This window comes from Aquarana catesbeiana, linkage group LG13 (assembly GCF_042186555.1).
Source record: "Aquarana catesbeiana isolate 2022-GZ linkage group LG13, ASM4218655v1, whole genome shotgun sequence".
NCBI lineage: Eukaryota > Metazoa > Chordata > Amphibia > Anura > Ranidae > Aquarana > Aquarana catesbeiana.
The window spans coordinates 122393204-122413696 of NC_133336.1; the positions used below are offsets into that span (position 1 = coordinate 122393204).

The following is a 20493-nucleotide window of genomic DNA, read 5'->3' on the forward strand; positions in this document are numbered from 1 at the left end:
ATCAAATCAGAATTTACACAGAAGCTTCACAAAGATGCTCTGTGTGGAGTAGAAGAAAAGATGATACAGAATAGTAGGCACCATAGAGTGCTGGACGGTACCTTTCCTGTTAAACTACTCTTCCTGACAGCACTTTGGATTTATGAAAATGGGAGCAAGAGAAAATTGGAGGTGTTGTCTAATGCCTATGACTCAGAACACCATCAACCACCTGTACCTAAAAAAGCACTTTTGTGAGAAAAACGTCAACATTTATCGAACATAAAAGTACTGATGTAGGCCTCCTTCACACAGCCAGGTAGCTGTGACTGCTAGGTTCCTTCAGCAAGAATTGGCAGATTCTTGCTGCTGGAATGACTGGGTCGTGCGATAAGAAGTGGCAGCTCAGCCCATTTAAAATTATTGGCGGGCTGACAGTAGCCACTGCTGTTCGCATAGTAAGGAAAAAAACAAACATAATGCGCCTCTAAGTGCAGTAAACACAAGACTTTAATTGCCCATGGTGGATAAGATAGGAAGTCCAGCGGCAGGTAGTCCCAAAGGTGATCCAATATGCAGCTAGATGGAATGAATCCCAACCAACCAGCAGAGGGGGGCCGCAGGAGGAAGCACCAGAAAGGACGGCCGCGCTGCTGGGACCAGCGTGGAACGCATGACCCGGATGTGACGTCAAAGGAAGAAGACCGGGGCCAGCATGGAACACAGGTGCCTGAATGTGGCGTCAAAGGTGCGGCCTTGCTTTATTTTAATTCTAGTAAGTGTATTTTATCTTTTGGGCAATTATAGTCTTGTGTTTATTGCACTTAGAGGTGCCTTCTTTTTGCTTTTTCCTTACTAGAGAATTGCTTCTCTCTTGGAGTGCTTCCCAAGTGCTGTCTGAGACACCTGTTTGCCTGCTTTGTATCTAGCGCATACTGCGGACATTATCTCTGGTCGTACCTGTCATTCAGAGTGCCCTACATTCCTTTAAACTGCTGTTCGCATGTAGCCCCACACACAGCAGTCAGGTGCTGTAAGGGACAGATGGAGCTCAGTCCAAGCTCGGACATCTGTCCCTAACCACGGCTATCCATTCTGTGTGCGGCTACATGTAAACAGCAGCAGTCGCCTTCAGCTTAATCTCATGACTTGGTCATTCCTGCAGCAAGAATCTGCCAACTCTTGGTGCAGGACTCCAATGGCTGCAGCTACCCAGCCATCTGAAAGAGGCCTAAAACTAAAAGGATGAATATAATGTACACAGCCAAAGTAGGCCAAAAATCATCAGTAAACCTATACAACATCAGATTATGTCCACTTAGTGTTTTATTGTGCTAAAATGGGAGTTCCAGAAGTCTATATTCTAAAATTGAAGGTCTCTCAGACTTCTGCATGCAGTCCTATACATCCCTATAGAAAAAAGTACACTGACTGGAAAATGCTGCTTTAAAAAGAAACCACAAACAAAAAAGATTTGGCAAGAAATGTAGAAAGGAATTCAAAAGCACCTAGCATTGCAGGTTGTTTAGGTTCAATGAAGGATCTGGCGTGTAAAGGGACCCTAGTAAGTACACTAAAGTGTAATGTTGCTCAAAAGCCTGTATTTTGCAAATGGGTCTTACGGTTACAAAAAGGTAAAAAATATTTTCTGCCAAATCGTGTTTACACATAAAGGTAAACGTAAGTAAAACCTATTGTATTTTTGAATTTATAGCTTTACCTGCAGTCCCCCCTCCCCCTTTTAAGCATCTGGTGGTTGGCAATTCACCTGTTGTGTACACCACCACAGCAGTACAGTTTTGCCAAGGGCAGGGAACTAGATCAACTATAATCTGCTTAACATACAAATGTCCACAGGTTCAAAATGAATGTTAATGCAGGCAAAAGTAATTAGCACAAGAATAACAGAAGTAACTTAGACAAAAGCAGCTGTTGAAGCTTATCGGAATTCCAGAAGCATGAAAACACAGACTACAGACATTCAGAGAAGCACATGCCCTGAGGTTTTACACCACTATACTGAAGTTATCATACTTACCCCTGAGACCCTCAGCACACCTTCCATACCAGAGAAAAGGAGGTAAAGGGCTCCAGCCATGACAACCTTATGCAGTGTGGCACCAAGACGGGGTCTGTGATTAACAATTAAAGAATGGGATGTTAAGGTTTCATCTGAACCAAAGTTGTTGTAGTGTTTAGCGAACTATTCATATTTATTTTCAAATACCAATACCAAAAAAAGTTTTAGTTTGTCAGAAAATTTTGTAAATAAGTCATGTTTCTCCTTCAGTGATGTGTGCTGATGAGGCTGCAATGATAGGCTGCACTGATGAGGCGGCACCGACGGGTACTGATGAGGAGGAACCAACATGCAGCACTGCTGGGCACTGATAGGTGGCACTGACTTGCATTACTGATGGGCACAGAATGGCCTCACTGATGAGCACAGAATGGCATCACTGCTAGGCACAGAATGGCATCACTGCACTAATAATCAGGACCCTGATTATCTGTACAGGTCTCCCCTGTAAGGAGAAGCGGCTCGCCTCTCCTCACACTTTGTCAGTGTGAGGTCAGGAGAGCCGATAAACGGCATCTCCGTGTTTACATGTGATCAGCTGTGGTTGGACACAGCTGATTACATGGGTTAAGAGCCAAGTCATCGGCTCTTTAACCAAGATCGGAGTCGCATTGTGTCCCAGGGACACAGCACGCCTGCGATTGTAGCACAGAGCACCTCCGCGGGGGGGTGCGATCATAGTGAGACTGGACGACAGCATTTGACGTCGGCTCAGAACAAGAGAGAGGATCCCGCCCGCCATCATTTGTCTATACAGCGGGCAGGAAGCAGTTAAGAAACAATGGCATCGCAAACGTATCCCGAGTTTTGTCGAGATTCCAGTATGCTCAGGTGAGAATGGAGCTTTACGCATTTTAGACACCAGAGAAGCGCAGGGCTTTACAAAGACGAAAACAAGCACAGAAAATGAAAAGTGGAAACCCCAACTTAATTTTAGAGCTGGCTATAGATGTGTCAGTTTTTTCCAAAACAAACATAAAAAAAAAAAAAAAAAATACGTACAGTCTCCTCCATTCACACAAGCATGGTGGATGGATGAATTCCTTCCTACCAGGACATTGTATTCTGACAGTGGTATTCTGATCAAGAAAAGTTTTACAACCTTCTCAGTAAACTTGAGCGGGGGCGGCCACACATGGATCGCAATTGGACCAGTACCTGCTGAAATTTCGATTCATCTATGGCCAGCTTAACGTCACCCAAAATGACAGTGTGAAGTGAAAAGTCTCCCCGCCATCAGAATACAATATCTTAGTGGGAGTGATTCCCCCATCCACATCGAGTGTGTGGATGGGGGAAATCGGGTGATTTATTTTCGTTTAACCTGATAGTTGAACAAAAAAAACAAAAAAATAAACCATGTATGTGCTGTTTAATAAGCTTCAAGTCCCCAGGCTATCAGCCAACCACACAATGGTTCATTTATCTGAAGCAAACATGCAGATTGGAATTTCTGGCTTCAATACTACATGCTTAAGTCCAAAGACAGTGCAGCTGGAGGATGAGGATGAAATGTAAGGACCTTGCTGTGATTAAAAATAAATATATTTGTCATGACAGGTCCACTTTTGTTGCAAACCCTGAATTATGAGTAGAAAAAGAGCTAAAACAAGCTTTCATAACGAAATGAAAGCTATGATTATTTCCTATTTTTTTATATGAAAACAGTCCAATTAAAAAAGTACTAAAATTAAAAGGAGCACCTATCAAACACTTACTTGACAATGCCATAACCAAGGCTTACTATGATGACAAGTATCCGTGCCAAGGACCTCTTCACAGCTGACAGCAGTTCTCCCAAGATTACAGCTCCCTGCACTACCAGATACAGAAAGAGAAGCAATAATAATTTCAGACTTTGTGCTCTTATATGTTAGTTTAGCTAAAAGATACTAGCGAAAAAAAAAAAATAAATAAATAAAAAAAAAACAAAACAAAACTTTAATTCAGTTCAGTTTGTGGCATGAAAACCTTTGGTGATTTGTGGACGTACCCACTATGGGTTTTTTTTTTTGCCATAATATCCTTTATTGTTATGCAAAACCAGACAATATAGAGAACAGGTCCAAACACAACATCAAATGTGACGAGTACAGTAACATATAAAGTAACAATTCTCAGTTGTAGCAAAATATAAAGAAGGAAACAAAACAAAAAACGGAAATAAAAACTAATATTAAATTGTGGCATGTTGCACATGAAATCAGGTAAGTATATGTGGTCGAGCTAAAGAAGCGAATGACCTTTTCTATTTGAGAATCGAATAGTGATAAACAGATGAACCCAATTGAGGTTCTGGGGGTCTATATGATTTTTACCGCCAGTGAACCCAGTAAAAAAAAGGGGGGGGGGGATTTAAAACAAAAAGGGGGGGGGGGGTGTCACAAATTCACAGCTAGCTAACCGCGACGTGCATTCTGTGACCGGGGTATATGAGGAACTAAGGGAATAAGGGGGAACTTATACTGAGCACGTAAGACTGGCTGTGGTACTTTCACAGCCCACACTACCTTTGGCCACCACTAGAGGGAGACTCCACTCCAATCCAGCTAGCTGACCACACACACAGGCAGATACAAATCTTACATACAATCTGGTGCACTCTAAGGGTTGGGGAGCAGTCTAGCAATTACTATACACTTCTAGGGTTCCTCCAGCTATCCTGCAAGCTTGAACCCCGGTGTTAATCACTCTTCCCACTGTCCCCACACCCCAGACACACAATAAACGATAGCCTGCCACCACCCAACAGTTTGTCCGCAGACTGGTCTGCTGAGCCACCACACACACAGATCTCTGTCTGGAAGATCTGTTAGCTTACAATCTGCATGCAATCTGCCAACACGCAGTGCAATTGCATACCGATTGGCACGTAACTTAGACCGAGTACTTAGGCACTAAAATACAACAACCTCTCCAGAGATATGAGTCCTAGCTTAGTACACAGAAGTCACTTATTAATTTTATCATTTAATATCCCGAAAGTGGGCAGTGCATATAAGATATACAAAGAAAAAGGATTTACCAAAAAAGATACAAAAAATGCAGAAAGACACACAAATTGGCAATTTGCTATGAAAATAAAAAGGAATAAAAACAGAAATAAACTTTACCAAAGTCTATTCATTAGTAGAAGCATACTGGAACATATGGGAACTCCCCAGTTTCGAACTGGCTTCGTGGAAGAACAATGTCCATATCTCAGGCTACCCAATTTATTGAAATATGGATGCGGGCTGGACTTTAGCCCCTGGCCAATCAACCCTGGGGGGTGTTCCTGTCTCAGCCCACAGAAGGTTTTGTGTTCTGAATTTACCAGAGTGGAACTGGCCCCGAACGGAGCTGATTGCTGGGTCATGGATAGGATTTCCGATACCAGCACATCAGGCCGATCGCAACAGTACCAATCACTGCCTGCCTGCTGCAATCAGGCGCCATATAAGGGTTTTGTGTGGTTCTCTAGGATTCCACACCTGCTAAACATACAGAGTTACATGTACACGTAACCCATCAGGTGTACGATCAAAGGGAATTATTTTCATCTCTCCGACGCTAATATTTTAGCTTTTATAAACTAGGTTCCTTAGATCTGTTGGTATTAATCAAAGTTTACATGCTGTCCGGAGCCTTGCGAATGCCCCCCGTGGATCAATGTAGCCAAAATGACTAGCAGTTTTCTTTGAGCCTCAGGAAGGTGGCAATCTATGTTTACTCTAATGGAAACTTTTATTGGCATCTAGGTGTCACTTCGATCCTAAAAAACTGGCTCTGTCCTTTTCAAATGCTAATGAAAGAACATATGTGCATGACTGACATAGAATACTATATTTTTAATAACCCAGAATTAAACTACATCTACAATTACACTACTTCTACAGATCACACCACATCTTGTTAGGGCAAAACTATCCTACGCTTACATTTTCATCACAGGGGGGTTTATGAGGAAAAAGAATAGGCGAGAGATGCAAGGGAAAACTAGAAGGGGTGGATAAACGGGAAGAATAAGGGAGAAGAGGACAAGGTGGTTAAAGGGGAGGGGGGGACCAGAGGGATCATGTTGGGGTGAGGTGTTCTCTCCACTGATGACGGAAGCTGCCAGTAGTATGCCAGGCTTGCCCTATAACTTTTAATACTTTTCGGTGGTCCGGTCATTTATTAAATCTTTCTCATGTTTGGTTATAAATGGTAAGGTCATTTTATATTTCACCCCTCCCCCCCACCCCATCCCCTCAAGAATAGATGCAACAAAGAAAACCTTAACACTGCCTTCTTCACTATTTCCCAATCCACCACGGCACCTCCAGAAATTCCTGCACAAGTTTTATGGATCCCAAATTCAAATTTGCCAGTTCTCCTCCATCAGTGGGAGTGTCATGTGGTGCCCCCATAGTCCAAAGTTCTGGTTTTATGACACCAATTATGTACATTTAAATTCCTTGTGGTACCTGTATTTAAGTGAACCTATTATTTTGGAAAGTCCAGGCAAAGTACATGTTTATTTTAACATTGGTGGATATCTTTATACAAGAAATATTAATTTCAAACCTACTGAAATAAAATACACATTTTAATGCATTAGGGCAAAGTACCTGATTCTCCATGGTAGCGGATATTCTGGAACTCTGCATAGAATACAGCTTTCTCCAGCATCCCTAGCAAGATCACAGCTCCCACCCAGAACTGGATTCGCAGCAAGTCCCTCCAATAACAAACTGACCAGGCCAGCCACAGGACCCCAAATAAAACGTATACAATGCACATCACCATGAAAAACTGCAAGAGAAGAGAGTATATTACAAGAGGTGACTGATGCATGTTTGACACTTGCATAAAATAATGCAAAACAACAACTTTAACATGGTCAATGTATCACCTTAAAAAAATTGCAAGAGTAAAGAGCATACAGTATTACAACAAGTGGCCAATGCATGTTTAACATTTGTAGGAAATTAGTTAAAAATGTCACTTTAGGCGTTATCAGATGAGGATGTGAGGCGTGACTGGATGAGGATGTGACAGGACACGCGCAGCACCTCTCCCTCTCCTACCTTATCATCCTGAGATGCTGACGAGAACAGTGGAAGCTGACCGAGGAGGAGAGAAGGGCTGCCGGGCGAGCGGTGCCGGCTCCGCGGTCATATGACGCTGGGGCTCTTGGTCTGATAGCGGGCTTGGCTGAGCGGCGGCATGAGAGGCTCCCGCCACACTCATCAGATAGAGAAACAACTCCAGCAGCAGTGTATGCTGCAGGCAAGGGGCCAAACACTGAATGTCGAGACCCGGAAGCTTAATTTCCTGGAGCACCATGTGGCAAGTGGAGATCTCCCTGAATCAGGAACAAGCCTGAGTAACGGTGGATGGATGAGAGACATGCACTGCCCTTTTCTTAAACAGAGACAGTCCCAGCGTCAGTGTGAGCACACACATATATGTAGTTGGACCACCAAATCAGTCTAAGTAGACAGTCAGGTAGACAAAAAGGTAAAACTCACCTCTCACCACATCCCAAAATAAACAGCGAAGATATTTAACCAAAAGGGGGGGACCCCAGGGATTTTGTGGGCGGGAGGGAGATATAAAGTATAGATATGTATAAAGGTGAAAGTCATCAAGGTATATAAAAGAAATAGTACTTTATTCAAAATTGCATAAAAATAGAAAATTTAAAAACAATGAGATATACAATAACTGCGATTGATCATAGACATAAAGGCTCTACTAGTAAAGAACTTCTATATAAATGATACATGTAGAAAAATCCAACATGTCTCGGAATATTTTAAGATGTAAATTCCTTCTTCAGGGATTTTCTGTGCAGTTGGAATATGTAGTCTGAAAAATGTAAAAAAACCGAAAACATACTAAACCCAGGTGCACAAGTAATAATCATATACAATCTAGTGGGCATATATATATTAATTAGGGGGCTTGGAAAAATTGAGGAGAACCACAGAGGGTAATAGAACACCAAAAAGGACTTACTAGTTTACACCGATTATAGTTGTTTGTAAGAATCAAAGAGGATAAAATGTTGGAAGATGATGCTCTCGGTTCTGGTCTCCCAGGTTGTGAGGTACAAACGGAAGAGGTGAAGCAGTTTGGAATCTCAATCCATATATTTGTGAAGTTGGCAGACCATATTGAAGTGATTCATGCCAAGTAAATTACATAGATGGGCTCATCCCAGCAGGCAAGGTCGTAGGAAACTATGTACATAGTTTACATATCATACTACATAGCGGTATAGCACACCTAACTATACACACTATTTTTATACCTTAGGACTTGGCATTTATATCAATTGAGCCGTTCCTTGTCGAAAGCATGGGCCGGGTGTGTTTCCTACGACCTTGCCTGCTGGGATGAGCCCATCTATGTAATTTACTTGGAGTGAATCACTTCAATATGGTCTGCCAACTTCACAAATATATGGATTGAGATTCCAAACTGCTTCACCTCTTCCGTTTGTACCTCACAACCTGGGAGACTAGAACCGAGAGCATCATCTTCCAACATTTTATCCTCTTTGATTCTTACAAACAACTATAATCGGTGTAAACTAGTAAGTCCTTTTTGGAGTTCTATTACCCTCTGTGGTTCTTGTCACGGAACGTCCCACACTCCGCTTGAGTGCTTCCGTCAGTATACCGCTTCCTAAGTTCTGGAACAGGAGCCCAATGGATCTGGCTATAGGAACCCCCAAGAACTAGACAACACCAGTCTTGGAGTACATCAGAACTAACTCTTTATTTGAGATCTCACACACATTTTTACAGCAGGCTGACTCAAAGCTAACCTAATTAACATGAGCTAATTTACTAAAAAATTTACCCAGACCAGATGACAGACTTGTGGGCACCGAGCTTCTCACACAGTAGTATAAACACAATAGCTGGAGCTAATTACAATTAACAATACAAACAACAATCTCCCCCCTCCTCAGCCTAGGCCATTCGTCTCCTAGCCAGTGCTGGTGGCTAATGTGATCAGCTCTCTCAATTAACATAAACACAGGTAGTTGGAGTTGATGACACCAGCATCTCCTCACAGGATGTGTCCCAACAGAATGAATCAGTCTTATCAGCAGGGGGCTGCTGGAGGAATCCCCCCTCCCTCTTCAGGGACACAAATCCACAGCAAAGAGTCCCCAACAGAATCAAACAACATACAATATATATATACGACTGAGTCCGATTAGTACAGTTCAGACTGGATTTCTCATTCACCTCACAAAGAGTATTGTTCCATTGAAAATCCAGGGCCCATAATCAAAAGGCAACAGGCTTGCATTCAGTCCTCTCCAACAGCCTCTGTCCCGGCTAGGTCTGTCACAGTTCTCCTCAATTTTTCCAAGCCCCCTAATTTATATATGCCCACTAGATTGTATATGATTATTACTTGTGCACCTGGGTTTAGTATGTTTTCGTTTTTATACATTTTGCAGACTACATATTCCAACTGCACAGAAAATCCCTGAAGAAGGAATTTACATCTTAAAATATTCCGAAACATGTTGGATTTTTCTACATGTATCATTTATATAGAAGTTCTTTACTAGTAGAGCCTTTATGTCTATGATCAATCGCAGTTATTGTATATCTCATTGTTTTGAAATTTTCTATTTTTGTGCAATTTTGAATAAAGTACTATTTATTTATATACCTTGATGACTTTCACCTTTATACATACCTATACTTTATATCTCCCTCCCACCCACAAAATCCCTGCCCCCCCCCCCCCTTTTGGTTAAATATCTTCAGCATCAGTGTGAGAAACTGGTAGAGAACTGAGAGTCTGGACCTGGAGGTCAGGGAAGGATTAACTCCTAAAGGAGATTTACAGAGAGGAGGTGTGAATAGACCAGGAGGGTGGAAGGACTGCTTTTTGAGTGGCATTATAAAAGCTTCTGCAACAGGTATTTTGGAGACCTTTCTTCTTTTCTGTTTTTATTTTGACGCTCCATTTCAATCAACTGGTCATTAATATCAGTAATAGCAATTATGACAAAGAGGGGGGAGGAGGCTTCGCAACAAGAGGGTGCAAACTCACAAACACAACGTTCAGCAAAGAAAAAGGAAGTCAAGCAGCAGCCAAACTGGAAAAGTTTGCACATACATCAGTTAAAAACAGCCAAACTGCTTCACAGGCTAAAAACCAGGGGGCCCCAGTAACAAGGAAAAGTTGGGGACAGCAGGGTGCTGGCACAGGAACAGAAGTGGTAGTGGCAAAGGAAAGCCCAACGCTATCCCTGGAAGCAGATGCTATGGGAGGGGAAGAATCCTCTTTGAAAGAAGTACTGCAGGCACTGTATTCTTATAAATCCTCTTTATTCGAAATGACTGAGCAACTTAAAGGGATAAGAGAGGAGATGAATTTCTTAAGACATGATATTTAGAAGGTGCGGGAACAGACAACTGCCCTGGAGGGGAGGGTGAGCCTGGTTGAGAACGATTTGAACCCATTAAAGCAGGAGATGAGAACGATTAGTGAAAAAGTTAACATATATAACTCCAAAATGGAGGATATGGAGAACAGACTGTGCAGGAACAATTTGAGGATATTATAGCTCCCTGAACGATGTGAGGCCTTCCGATCCCGTAGGCTTTATGGAGAGATGGCTTATGGAAACTTTTGGGAAAGAGTTTTTCTCCCCTTTCTTTGCGATAGAGAGGGTACATAGAGTGCAATATAGAGTGCCACCACCTGGGGAGTCAACCTAGACAATTTCTGGTGAAAATGCTTTACTTCAAGGACAAAGATATTATACTTCAGAAAGCAATGGAAAAGAGGGACATATATTACAGTGGAGTTAAAGTTTTATTTTTTCTAGATTTCTCGCCAGAATTGCAGAAGAGCAAAGTTTGTGGAGCTTAAGAAAAGACTGCAGCAATAAAAAATTATATATGCTATACCCCGCACAGCTGCGAGTAGCCGCACTTGGCGAAACGCACTTTTTCCAACACTCCAAACGACGCATCGGCATGGTTGGAAAGAGTCCAACAGATTAATTTGTTTAGTTTTGAAATAAGGATTTATTAGATTAGCGAAAGGGTGTATTTATTTGTTGTGTTTTTTCTTTTCTTTTTTTTTTTTAATGGAAGGGTAAGAAACGCTACACAAGAAATTCCCAATTTGAATATTTTTTCTACAGGTTTACAGAGGGCTTTTTTTCCTTTTTTCACTAAAAACGCTATAAAGGAAAAATGAGGAAGCACGTTCAAAGTACACGATATTCACGTATTATGTTATATATGGGGAGATATATGTGTTTATTACTGGGCTATCGATAACTGAATCTTGTTTGTATGCAATCTAGAGTAGTGAACATATGTTCATGGAATGTTCGAGGACTAAGGGACTCTACAAAGAGAGCTGCTGTTTTTTCTGGCGTTTCAATATGGGGCTACTGTACTCTGTCTGCAAGAGACACACCTAATGAAAGAGACAATAACTTATTTTAAAAAAAAAAAAACTTTCAAACTCAATATCACTCGGTATATACTTCATATTCTAGAGGAGTGAGTATTCGGATCGGCTCAGGGGTGGGGTTCTCCTGCAGACAGGTTAGTATAGATGAAAAAGGCTGGTATGTTTATTTATATTGCACTTTGGGGGGCATAGTATGCATTTTGGCTATATATATTCCTCCCCATTAAAGGATGAGGTTTTGCTCCAGTTGATGAGACTTCCGATAAACCTGATGTCCTGGTAATAGCAAAGGGAGATTTTAATATGGTATTAGACGGGAGGATGGATAGACAGCCACCAGGAATGCAGCTAGGAAATGGGGCTGATATATTTTCACAAATAATAGGAGAACTAGAATTGAGGGACATATGGAGGGTAAGAAATCCAACTAAACAACAGTATTCCTACTTCTCGAAGACCCATTCCACGCTCTTCAGGATCGACTTTGCCCAGGGCAGCGAGGAAATATTACACCTTGTTAAAAACATGAAATATATGCTATGGGGCCTTTCAGATCACTCTCCATTGGTAGTGTCGATGAGTTGAAGGGAGGAGCATCATAAGGGAAAATAGAAAATAAGTCCATATTTGTTAGAAATAATAGTAGAAGAAGAGGGATTGATGTCATCCCTGATAGAATTTATGAGTGTTGTTGCTGGCACGGTGTGTTTGGGGGTAGTTTGGGATGCCCTCAAGGCATCCCTTAGAGGGATGCTAATTCAACATGTGGCAAGAGTAAAAAGACAGAATAGAGAACAGGAAAAACTGATAATGAACAGGGTCATAGAGGCAGAAAGGCAACATGTAGTAGAATCAACCCCTGAGGCGCTTTGTGATTGGGTAAAAGCGCAGCAAGAATATAAGGAGGTGCTTCTTACAAAAGGCAAAGACCAAGTTGATGTTTCAGAAACAACGGTACTACGTAGAGGGAGAAAGCGCAGGCTATTTGCTGGCCTGATTTGTGAAGGCAAACACACCTACCACTGCTATATCCACCATTAGAACAGACGGAGGATTACATTACATGCTTCGGAAATTGTAGACACATTTAAAATATATTATGAGAAAATGTATACCACCCAGAGTGGGAAGGTAGAAAGGGGAGATATGGGAATTTTTTGGAGATCTGAGGATCCCATGCTTCACTGAGGAAGACAGGGAGGCATTGGATGTACCCATAGTAGTCAAGGAGGTAAGACAGGCGGTATTAGCAATGGCAAACCAGAAATCCCCTGGACGGGATGGCTTGCCAGCAGAGGTATACAAATGTTATGGAGAAGTACTGGTACCAGAGCTGTTAAAAACATTTAATAAAGCACTAGTGGAGGGTATATTGCCTGAATTGATGAGGAAATCTACCATCATTGTCGTGCCAAAAGAAGGAAAAGAGCCACTTAATCCTACCTCCAATAGACCAATAGCGCTGTTATGTACAGATGTAAAAATCCCTGCGAAAGTATTAGCCGTTGGGTTAAAAAAAATTATTCAAAAAACGTATTCACCCAGATCAGGCAGGGCTTATACCCAATTTTTTCTACATGTTGTTTATACCAAATAGGTCAACTAGTACAAATTTAAGGAGAGTATACTTAAATTTACAGGTTCCAACAATTGAGGGATCAAGAGCAATATCATCTCTGGACGCAGCCAAGGCCTTTGACAGCCTTGAGTAGCATTATCAGTGGCAGACCTTGGCTGCCTTCAAGTTTGGCCCGAAGTTTGTCAACCGGGTAAGGCTTTTATATAAAATACCTAAGGTGAAAGTGAGGATAAATAATGTTTGCTCTGAGACATTTTCTCTGACACGAGGGACAAGACAGGGGTGCCCTTTGTCACTCCTGCTCTTTGTTCTAGCAATGGAGCCACTAGCTAGCCATAAGGTCATCTGCTAACATCCAGGGATTTCAGGGAACATCGGGGGTGGAGAAGCTAGCATTATATGCCAATGATGTGTTGTTTTTGGGAGATACCCAAGCTTCTTTTGAAAATAGCTATGGATTTAATGACAGAATTCAGACGAATATCTAGCCTAAATATAAACTGGGATAAATCAATACTGTTACCAGTAGAACCAGTGGAGTCAGATTTGCCAATAGGGATCCCACGGTTGGAAATAGCTAATATGATCAAATATCTGGGGATATATATGACCCCAAGCCCTAAAGATTATATAGCTGATAATATTGCCCCATTATTAGATAAGATAACTTTAAACGTAAGGGGAAGGTATGGTGACGGTTGCCCTTATCGGTTGCAGGAAGGTGTAACTTGATCAAAATGATTTGGATGCCTCAGCTGTTGTATGTGCTGCACAACTCCCCTGTCTGGATAAATAAACAATGGTTCCAGAAGATAGATACCATATTTAGGGAGCCAATTTGGAAGAAAGGGCAATCAAGGGTGCAACTCCGCACATTGCAGCTGCCAAGAGATAGGAGGGGATTGGCGGTCCCGCACCCTTGGTGTTATTTTTTTGTAGCACAATTGTAGCATTTAAGAGGTTGTAATGTGGTGTCTGAGGAGAATCTGGACAGGATAATTATGCTATTGGGCACAGATCATAATACACTGGCAGAGGTGTTGGTGGCCAAATTTTTCTTATTCGGATCGCCCACGTTTTTGTTAATACACAAATTATGGAAACGGGTCAAGGAGATATTGGGGTATCAGGGATTTACAGCACTCTCACCACTGTGGAATCATAAACAACTACAGGAAACACTCAATATAGAAAGAAGCCGGGACTGGGAAAGATGTGGTCTTGTTTATCTCGCTCAGCTATATAGGGTAGATGTCCTTAAGTCATTGCAGGAACTTAAGGAGGAATATGATATACCAAATCAATCCTTCTTTAAATATTGACAAATCAGACATGCTTTGGAGACACAGTTTAAAGAGAGACCAGTGGAGTGGAGTGAGGCGACTATTCTTTGGAAAATAATTAATTTTAATACATCTAAAGGCTTGATTTCATTTATATATGATAGTATATGTGACAGGTTGTAGAGAAGAATGAGGAGCTTCCCTGTAGGAGGAGATGGGTGAAAGATTTAGGGGATATAACAAATGAACAGTGGAAATTTTGGAAACAGGTCCATTAAGTACCCTATCTCCATCACAGATGGTGTCACACCTATTACTGCTACATAGGGCATATAGGACACCTCAGAAATTATTCCTATATGGGTGGAAGTCAGACACTAAATGCCCACGATGTAGGGATCCGGCGGGAGACTTAATACATATGATGTGGAGGTGCCCAAAATTAAACAGATATTGGAGAGAAGTTATTGGCAAAATAGACACAGTATTCGGAGCAACTCTTGAAATGGAACCAAAGACATGTACATTAGGTTATATGGAAGAAAATAATAACATATGGGGAAGATGAACAGCAATAACTAGATGTCTCTTCTTAGCACGGGAATTAATAGCAAGGAAGTGGTTGGCAACAAATCCACCAACTTATGCTAAATGGGAAAACTAAGTTAAAAGTACAATGAGAAAGGAAAAATTTGTGTATAAAAAAAAGGGGAAATGCCAAAATGTATAAAAAAATATGGGAATATTGGATTGATGGATAAGGGTAAAGTGAAATATATGGTTAAAAGTGAAATTAATGTTGAATAATTTTTCTTTCCCTCCTTTATCTGAGGATTGTTCTTTCTCTCTTTTTTAGAAAATATAGTGGGATATTTATATAGGATAATACTATAAGAAAAACAGATTGTAGTGTTTTTTTGTATATGTTGAATTAAATGTGAATGTAATGATGGAAAAAACAATTTGAATAAAGATTACATGAATTTAAGAAAAAAAAAAAAGTCACTTTAACATGGACAATATTTGATGTGTTTTCCGGAATAAACATACATTCCTGTGTAAAACTGTAGAGTTTGTACACATCAATTCCACGGGACATTGCTATTGTAGGAAACAGATGTAAAAATCTGTATTATATAAATATGTTTTCTGTGCAATTTTTAGGAAAACAGCACACCCTAAGTGACTGTATTATTGATCAATGAATGTGTGAATTTGTAGGTATTGGCTTTAAAATATGCAAATACCATATAGATATGCCAAATGGCACTCAAGCAAAACTTACAATCATGCGGGGATAATCCGCAAGCGACAGGTATTCATAGGGGCCTTTCACTTCAACTTTCACTACAAAAAAAAAAAAAAGAACAAATGAGTTGTAAAATTAGATCTTTCCCTAAAGTATTCACAAATGCATGCATCATTATCACCTAAAAAAACAAACAAAAAAAGATTGAAAATTACATACATTTTTTTGCCCCACACTGTTAAAAAATTAAAAAAAAAAAAAAAAAAAAAAAAAAACAGTGTTGCTCCTGTACACACATTTCACACTATTGTGCTGTAAGACATACTGTATAAATTATTGCATTCTGAGTGTAAGCTGTAATTGGTAGTCTTGAAATTATACCTATTCAAATGCATTTCAGGACTATCACATTTTAATGTCATCCAAGCAGCTTGTATAAACTACATTACAAAGCACTATAATGAATCTTAAATTCACACTGATTTACAAAAAAGGCAAATAGACTCCGATTTGCAAAAGTGCAGTTGCACTCATTTTTCCCAGAGATTAGTGAATGTGGTAAAGCTTCATTTTGCAAAGAATACCTAATCAGGTGCTAAAAAAAATAAACAGCATTTTTGCTTGCACACGATTGGATGATGAAAATCAGCAGAACTATTCTACATTTACAAAACTGCAGAAAACTAGTGCAACTCCACTTGCAGTCTATTTGCCTTTAGTAAATCCACTTCATTGAGTCGGCATAGAAAGACTACTTGACTCCAAAAGTAAACTATATTCAGAGTACATATAATTGCACAAATTACATTTGTAACTGCATCAATTTATATACAGCGGGGACGGAAAGTATTCAGACCCCCTTAAATTTTTCACTCTGTTATATTGCAACCATTTGCTAAAATCATTTAAGTTCGTTTTTTTCCTCATTAATGTACACACAGCACCCCATATTGACAGAAAAACACAGAATTGTTGACATTTGTGCAGATTTATAAAAAAGAAAAATTGAAATATCACATGGTCCTAAGTATTCAGACCCTTTGCTGAGTATTTAATAGAAGCACCCTTTTGATCTAATATAGCCATGAGTCTTTTTGGGAAAGATGCAACAAGTTTTTCACACCTGGATTTGGGGATCCTCTGCCATTCCTCCTTGCAGATCCTCTCCAGTTCTGTCAGGTTGGATGGTAAACGTTGGTGGACGGTTCCAGGGATCCAGATCCAATGCTGCAGTGTGCCTAGAGGCGAATTTCCTGGGATAACTGGCTGACCTTCGAAACTTTCCCTATAGAGGCCCGGGGGCGTATACTGGGATCCCCGAGGCTACACATACGACATGGAGGGTGTGGGTGGCTGCTAGAAGACGTTATCTACAACCTGGACAATGGTTCCCGTCACATCCACTTTAGGGAAATCCTGCTTTACCGCACTTCCGCACTATTCCAGACCCACAGGTATGGGCACGCTATGATTTCACAACCTTAAACCAGATTATGCCCCAGGGTGTGTTGATGCCTCTCTCAGACATGATGACTAAATTCCAACTACCTCAGTGGATGCGATTCCGGTACCTGCAACTTAGGAATGCAGCTAAGGCCCAATTTCCTCAAAACCTTTCCTACAGGCTGATCCCATTGAGGAACTCCTAACCCCTGGGGACCTTTCCAAACCCCTCTCCACACTATACATAGCCCTCCTAGGCAAAGATTCCCCCAGGATGGAGAGATTGTGGGAAATGTGGCATAGGGATATACCAGCATTAGACAAAGAGGGATGGGAAGAATGTCTCCAATATGGCCCCAAGTTGGTCATAGCATCTAAGGATAAACTAATCCAGGTCAAGTTCCTCCACAGGATCTATTATACCCCCCAAAAACGTAATCGCATATTCCCAGATAGAGACCCTATATGCCCCTAAATGCAAAACTCAAGTTGGTACCTTTTTTCACATGTTTTGGGAGTGCCCTATCATAGCAACCTATTGGTCAGCGGTTTTTAATTCTATTAATATGAGGCTACAATTATCCATTCAAGCCTTACCGGAGCTTGCCCTACTGTGAGTTCATGATAATGAACAACGCTCTCATCATCTAAAACTTCTCATTTCATATCTCTTATTCTATGCGAAAAAAGAGATCCTCTTAGAATGGATTAGCACTTCCCCTCCATCCCTTTCTGCCTGGGAAGCACAGATCGAGGCAGCTTTACCCATGTATAGAATCACATATATGAATAGAGGCTGTCCATGGAAATATGAGAAGGTGTGGGCTCCGTGGATATCCTCCTAATGCTCCTAGTACTGTATCTATTTGATTGCTGGGGGGCGGGATAGGAAAATGGAAATTGGGAGACTTATCCGCCTTATGGAAATGGCATGAAATACGCTGTGACATGTCGGTTGTCTGCAACATGTAATCTCTGTACGGAATTGTGTTCATGTCGTATGAAGTGTTATGTACTGTGTCAATTGGTATACTGTATGTACCCCCTTTATATGACAATAAAGCACCTTTGATTGTTAAAAAAAAAAAACGTTGGTGGACAGCCATTTTTAGGTCTCTCCAGAGATGCTCAATTGGGTTTAAGTCAGGGCTCTCTGGCTGGGCCATTCAAGAACAGTCACGGACTTGTTGTGAAGCCACTCCTTCGTTATTTTAGCTGTGTGCTTAGGATCGTTGTCTTGTTGGAAGGTAAACCTTCGGCCCAGTATGAGGTCCTGAGCACTCTGGAGAAGGTTTTCGTTCAGGATATCCCTTTACTTGGCTGCATTCACCTTTCCCTCGATTGCAACCAGTCGTCCTGCCCCTGCAGCTGAAAAACACCCCCACAACATGATGCTGCCACCACCATGCTTAACTGTTGGGACCGTATTGGACAGGTGATGAGCAGTGCCTGGTTTTCTCCACACATACCGCTTAGAATTAAGGCCACAAAAGTTCTATCTTGGTCTCATCAGACCAAAGAATCTTATTTCTCACCATCTTGGAGTCCTTCAGGTGTTTTTTTTAGCAAACTCCATGCGGGCTTTCATGTGTCTTGCACTGAGGAGAGGCTTCTGTCGGGCCACTCTGTCATAAAGCCCCGACTGGTGGAGGGCTGCAGTGATGGTTGACTTTCTACAACTTTCTCCCATCTCCCGACTGCATCTCTGGAGCTCAGCCACAGTGATCTTTGGGTTCTTCTTTACCTCTCTCACCAAAGCTCTTCTCCACCGATAGCTCGATTTGGCCGGACGGCCAGCTCTAGGAAGGGTTCTGGTCGTCCCAAACGTCTTCCATTTAAGGATTATGGAGGCCATTTTGGTCTTAGGAACCCTAAGTGCAGCAGAATTTTTTGTAAACTTGGCCAGATCTGTGCCTTGCCACAATTCTGTCTCTGAGCTCTTCAGGCAGTTCCTTTGACCTCATGATTCTCATTTGTTATGACATGCACTGTGAGCTGTAAGGTCTTATATAGACAGGTGTTTGGCTTTCCTAATCAAGTCCAATCAGTATAATCAAACACAGCTGGACTCAACTGAAGGTGTAGAACAATCTCAAGGATGGTCAGAAGAAATGGACAGCACCTGAGTTAAATATATGAGTGTCACAGCAAAGGGTATGAATATTTAGGACCATGTGATATTTCAGTTTTTCTTTTTTTAATAAATCTGCAAAAATGTCAACAATTCTGTGTTTTTCTGTCAATATGGGGTGCTGAGTGTACATTAATGAGGAAAATAACAAAGAGTGAAAAATTTAAGGGGGTCTGAATACTTTCCATCCCCACTGTATGCTAATAGTCTAACACTCTTGCATCTTCAGGGCTATAAATGATAACGTAAGCTATCAACATTATGTGCTCATAAATGTACAGTAAATGCACAAATGAAAAGCCTTACAGATTAAGGAAAATTCGTCAGCGACAGCAGTCACAGCTGGACTTGTGGGCTGTCCAGGCTTTGAATTGGAGGAAAGATCTGGAGTCTGTGGTGCCGAGAAGTTCACACTGACAATAAAGATGTATGGCCCATTCTGCCACGTCTTCACTGCTGCATGCGTCTACCAAACAAAGAGAAGAAAATTGAGCATGGGGCAATTCACATAATATAAAGAACAGTGTTTGTCTTCATTCACAAACTTTTTTTTCACTATTATTGTCAGACCACATAACAGCAAATTCATCAAATTATACATTGTACCTCGTCTCCTTATTAAAAACGGTGTCTGTGGCATAAAAGAAGTGAACTTGTGGCTTTCTCCAAATAAATAACAGTTACAAGCACCTAGAAGTGCCCATGTATACCCTCTCACAGCTTCCAGAATGCCTTGGCAGCCTCAAAATCTTTATATGCAAATAGACGTTTCCTTGTAACATTGAAAACTGTCCTGCCTCATTCTGCCTTACTTTAATAAGTGAGGCCACACATTACAGTGATGGGCCAATAGTAAGGCGCAGAAGGGGAAAGGAGCAGATCAACACGACTTAAAAAAAAGTGAGGGCGAATCGCCTCACGTGGAAAACAGAACTAAAATATGATTTTGTGAACTTTCTATAAAATCTTCTGCTTGCCTTCATTTGAGGGACACATGAAAGTAATAATTATTCAGCATATGCCTTATACTGAAGGTATGGGTAAAAAAAAAAAAAAGAAAAAAAAAAAAAGGAAGGAAAGGGTAAGCCAAGACCCGTATAACCTTACTTGCAACCATCAAGGTTCAGTTTTGTGAACAAAAAAAAAAAAAATACATAGGGTCTAGACCTATTTCCCTCAATGATCTTCAAGAAAAAGATTTTACAGTAAGTATAACAATCTAAATTTCTTTGTGGTCTATTGAGGGACACAAGATAGTAGTAATTTTTGGACATATGGGACATGCAAAAGCAGGCTGAGGGGTAGGCAAAAGTTTTT

The 20493-nt window shown here is 41.0% G+C and overlaps 1 protein-coding gene across 2 annotated transcripts in view; it reads right to left on the reverse strand.

The window, feature by feature from the left end:
• TMEM87A (transmembrane protein 87A) overlaps positions 1-20493 on the reverse strand; it is a 160647-nt gene that overhangs the window by 52414 nt on the left and 87740 nt on the right. For both annotated transcript variants that reach the window (XM_073610611.1, XM_073610610.1), the window contains exons 7-11: positions 19483-19642; positions 15639-15700; positions 6652-6835; positions 3778-3877; positions 2018-2111 (exon numbers count right to left, since the gene is read on the reverse strand). In XM_073610611.1, the coding sequence (XP_073466712.1) occupies positions 2018-2111; positions 3778-3877; positions 6652-6835; positions 15639-15700; positions 19483-19642 (600 nt within the window). The remainder of the gene's footprint in view (positions 1-2017; positions 2112-3777; positions 3878-6651; positions 6836-15638; positions 15701-19482; positions 19643-20493) is intronic.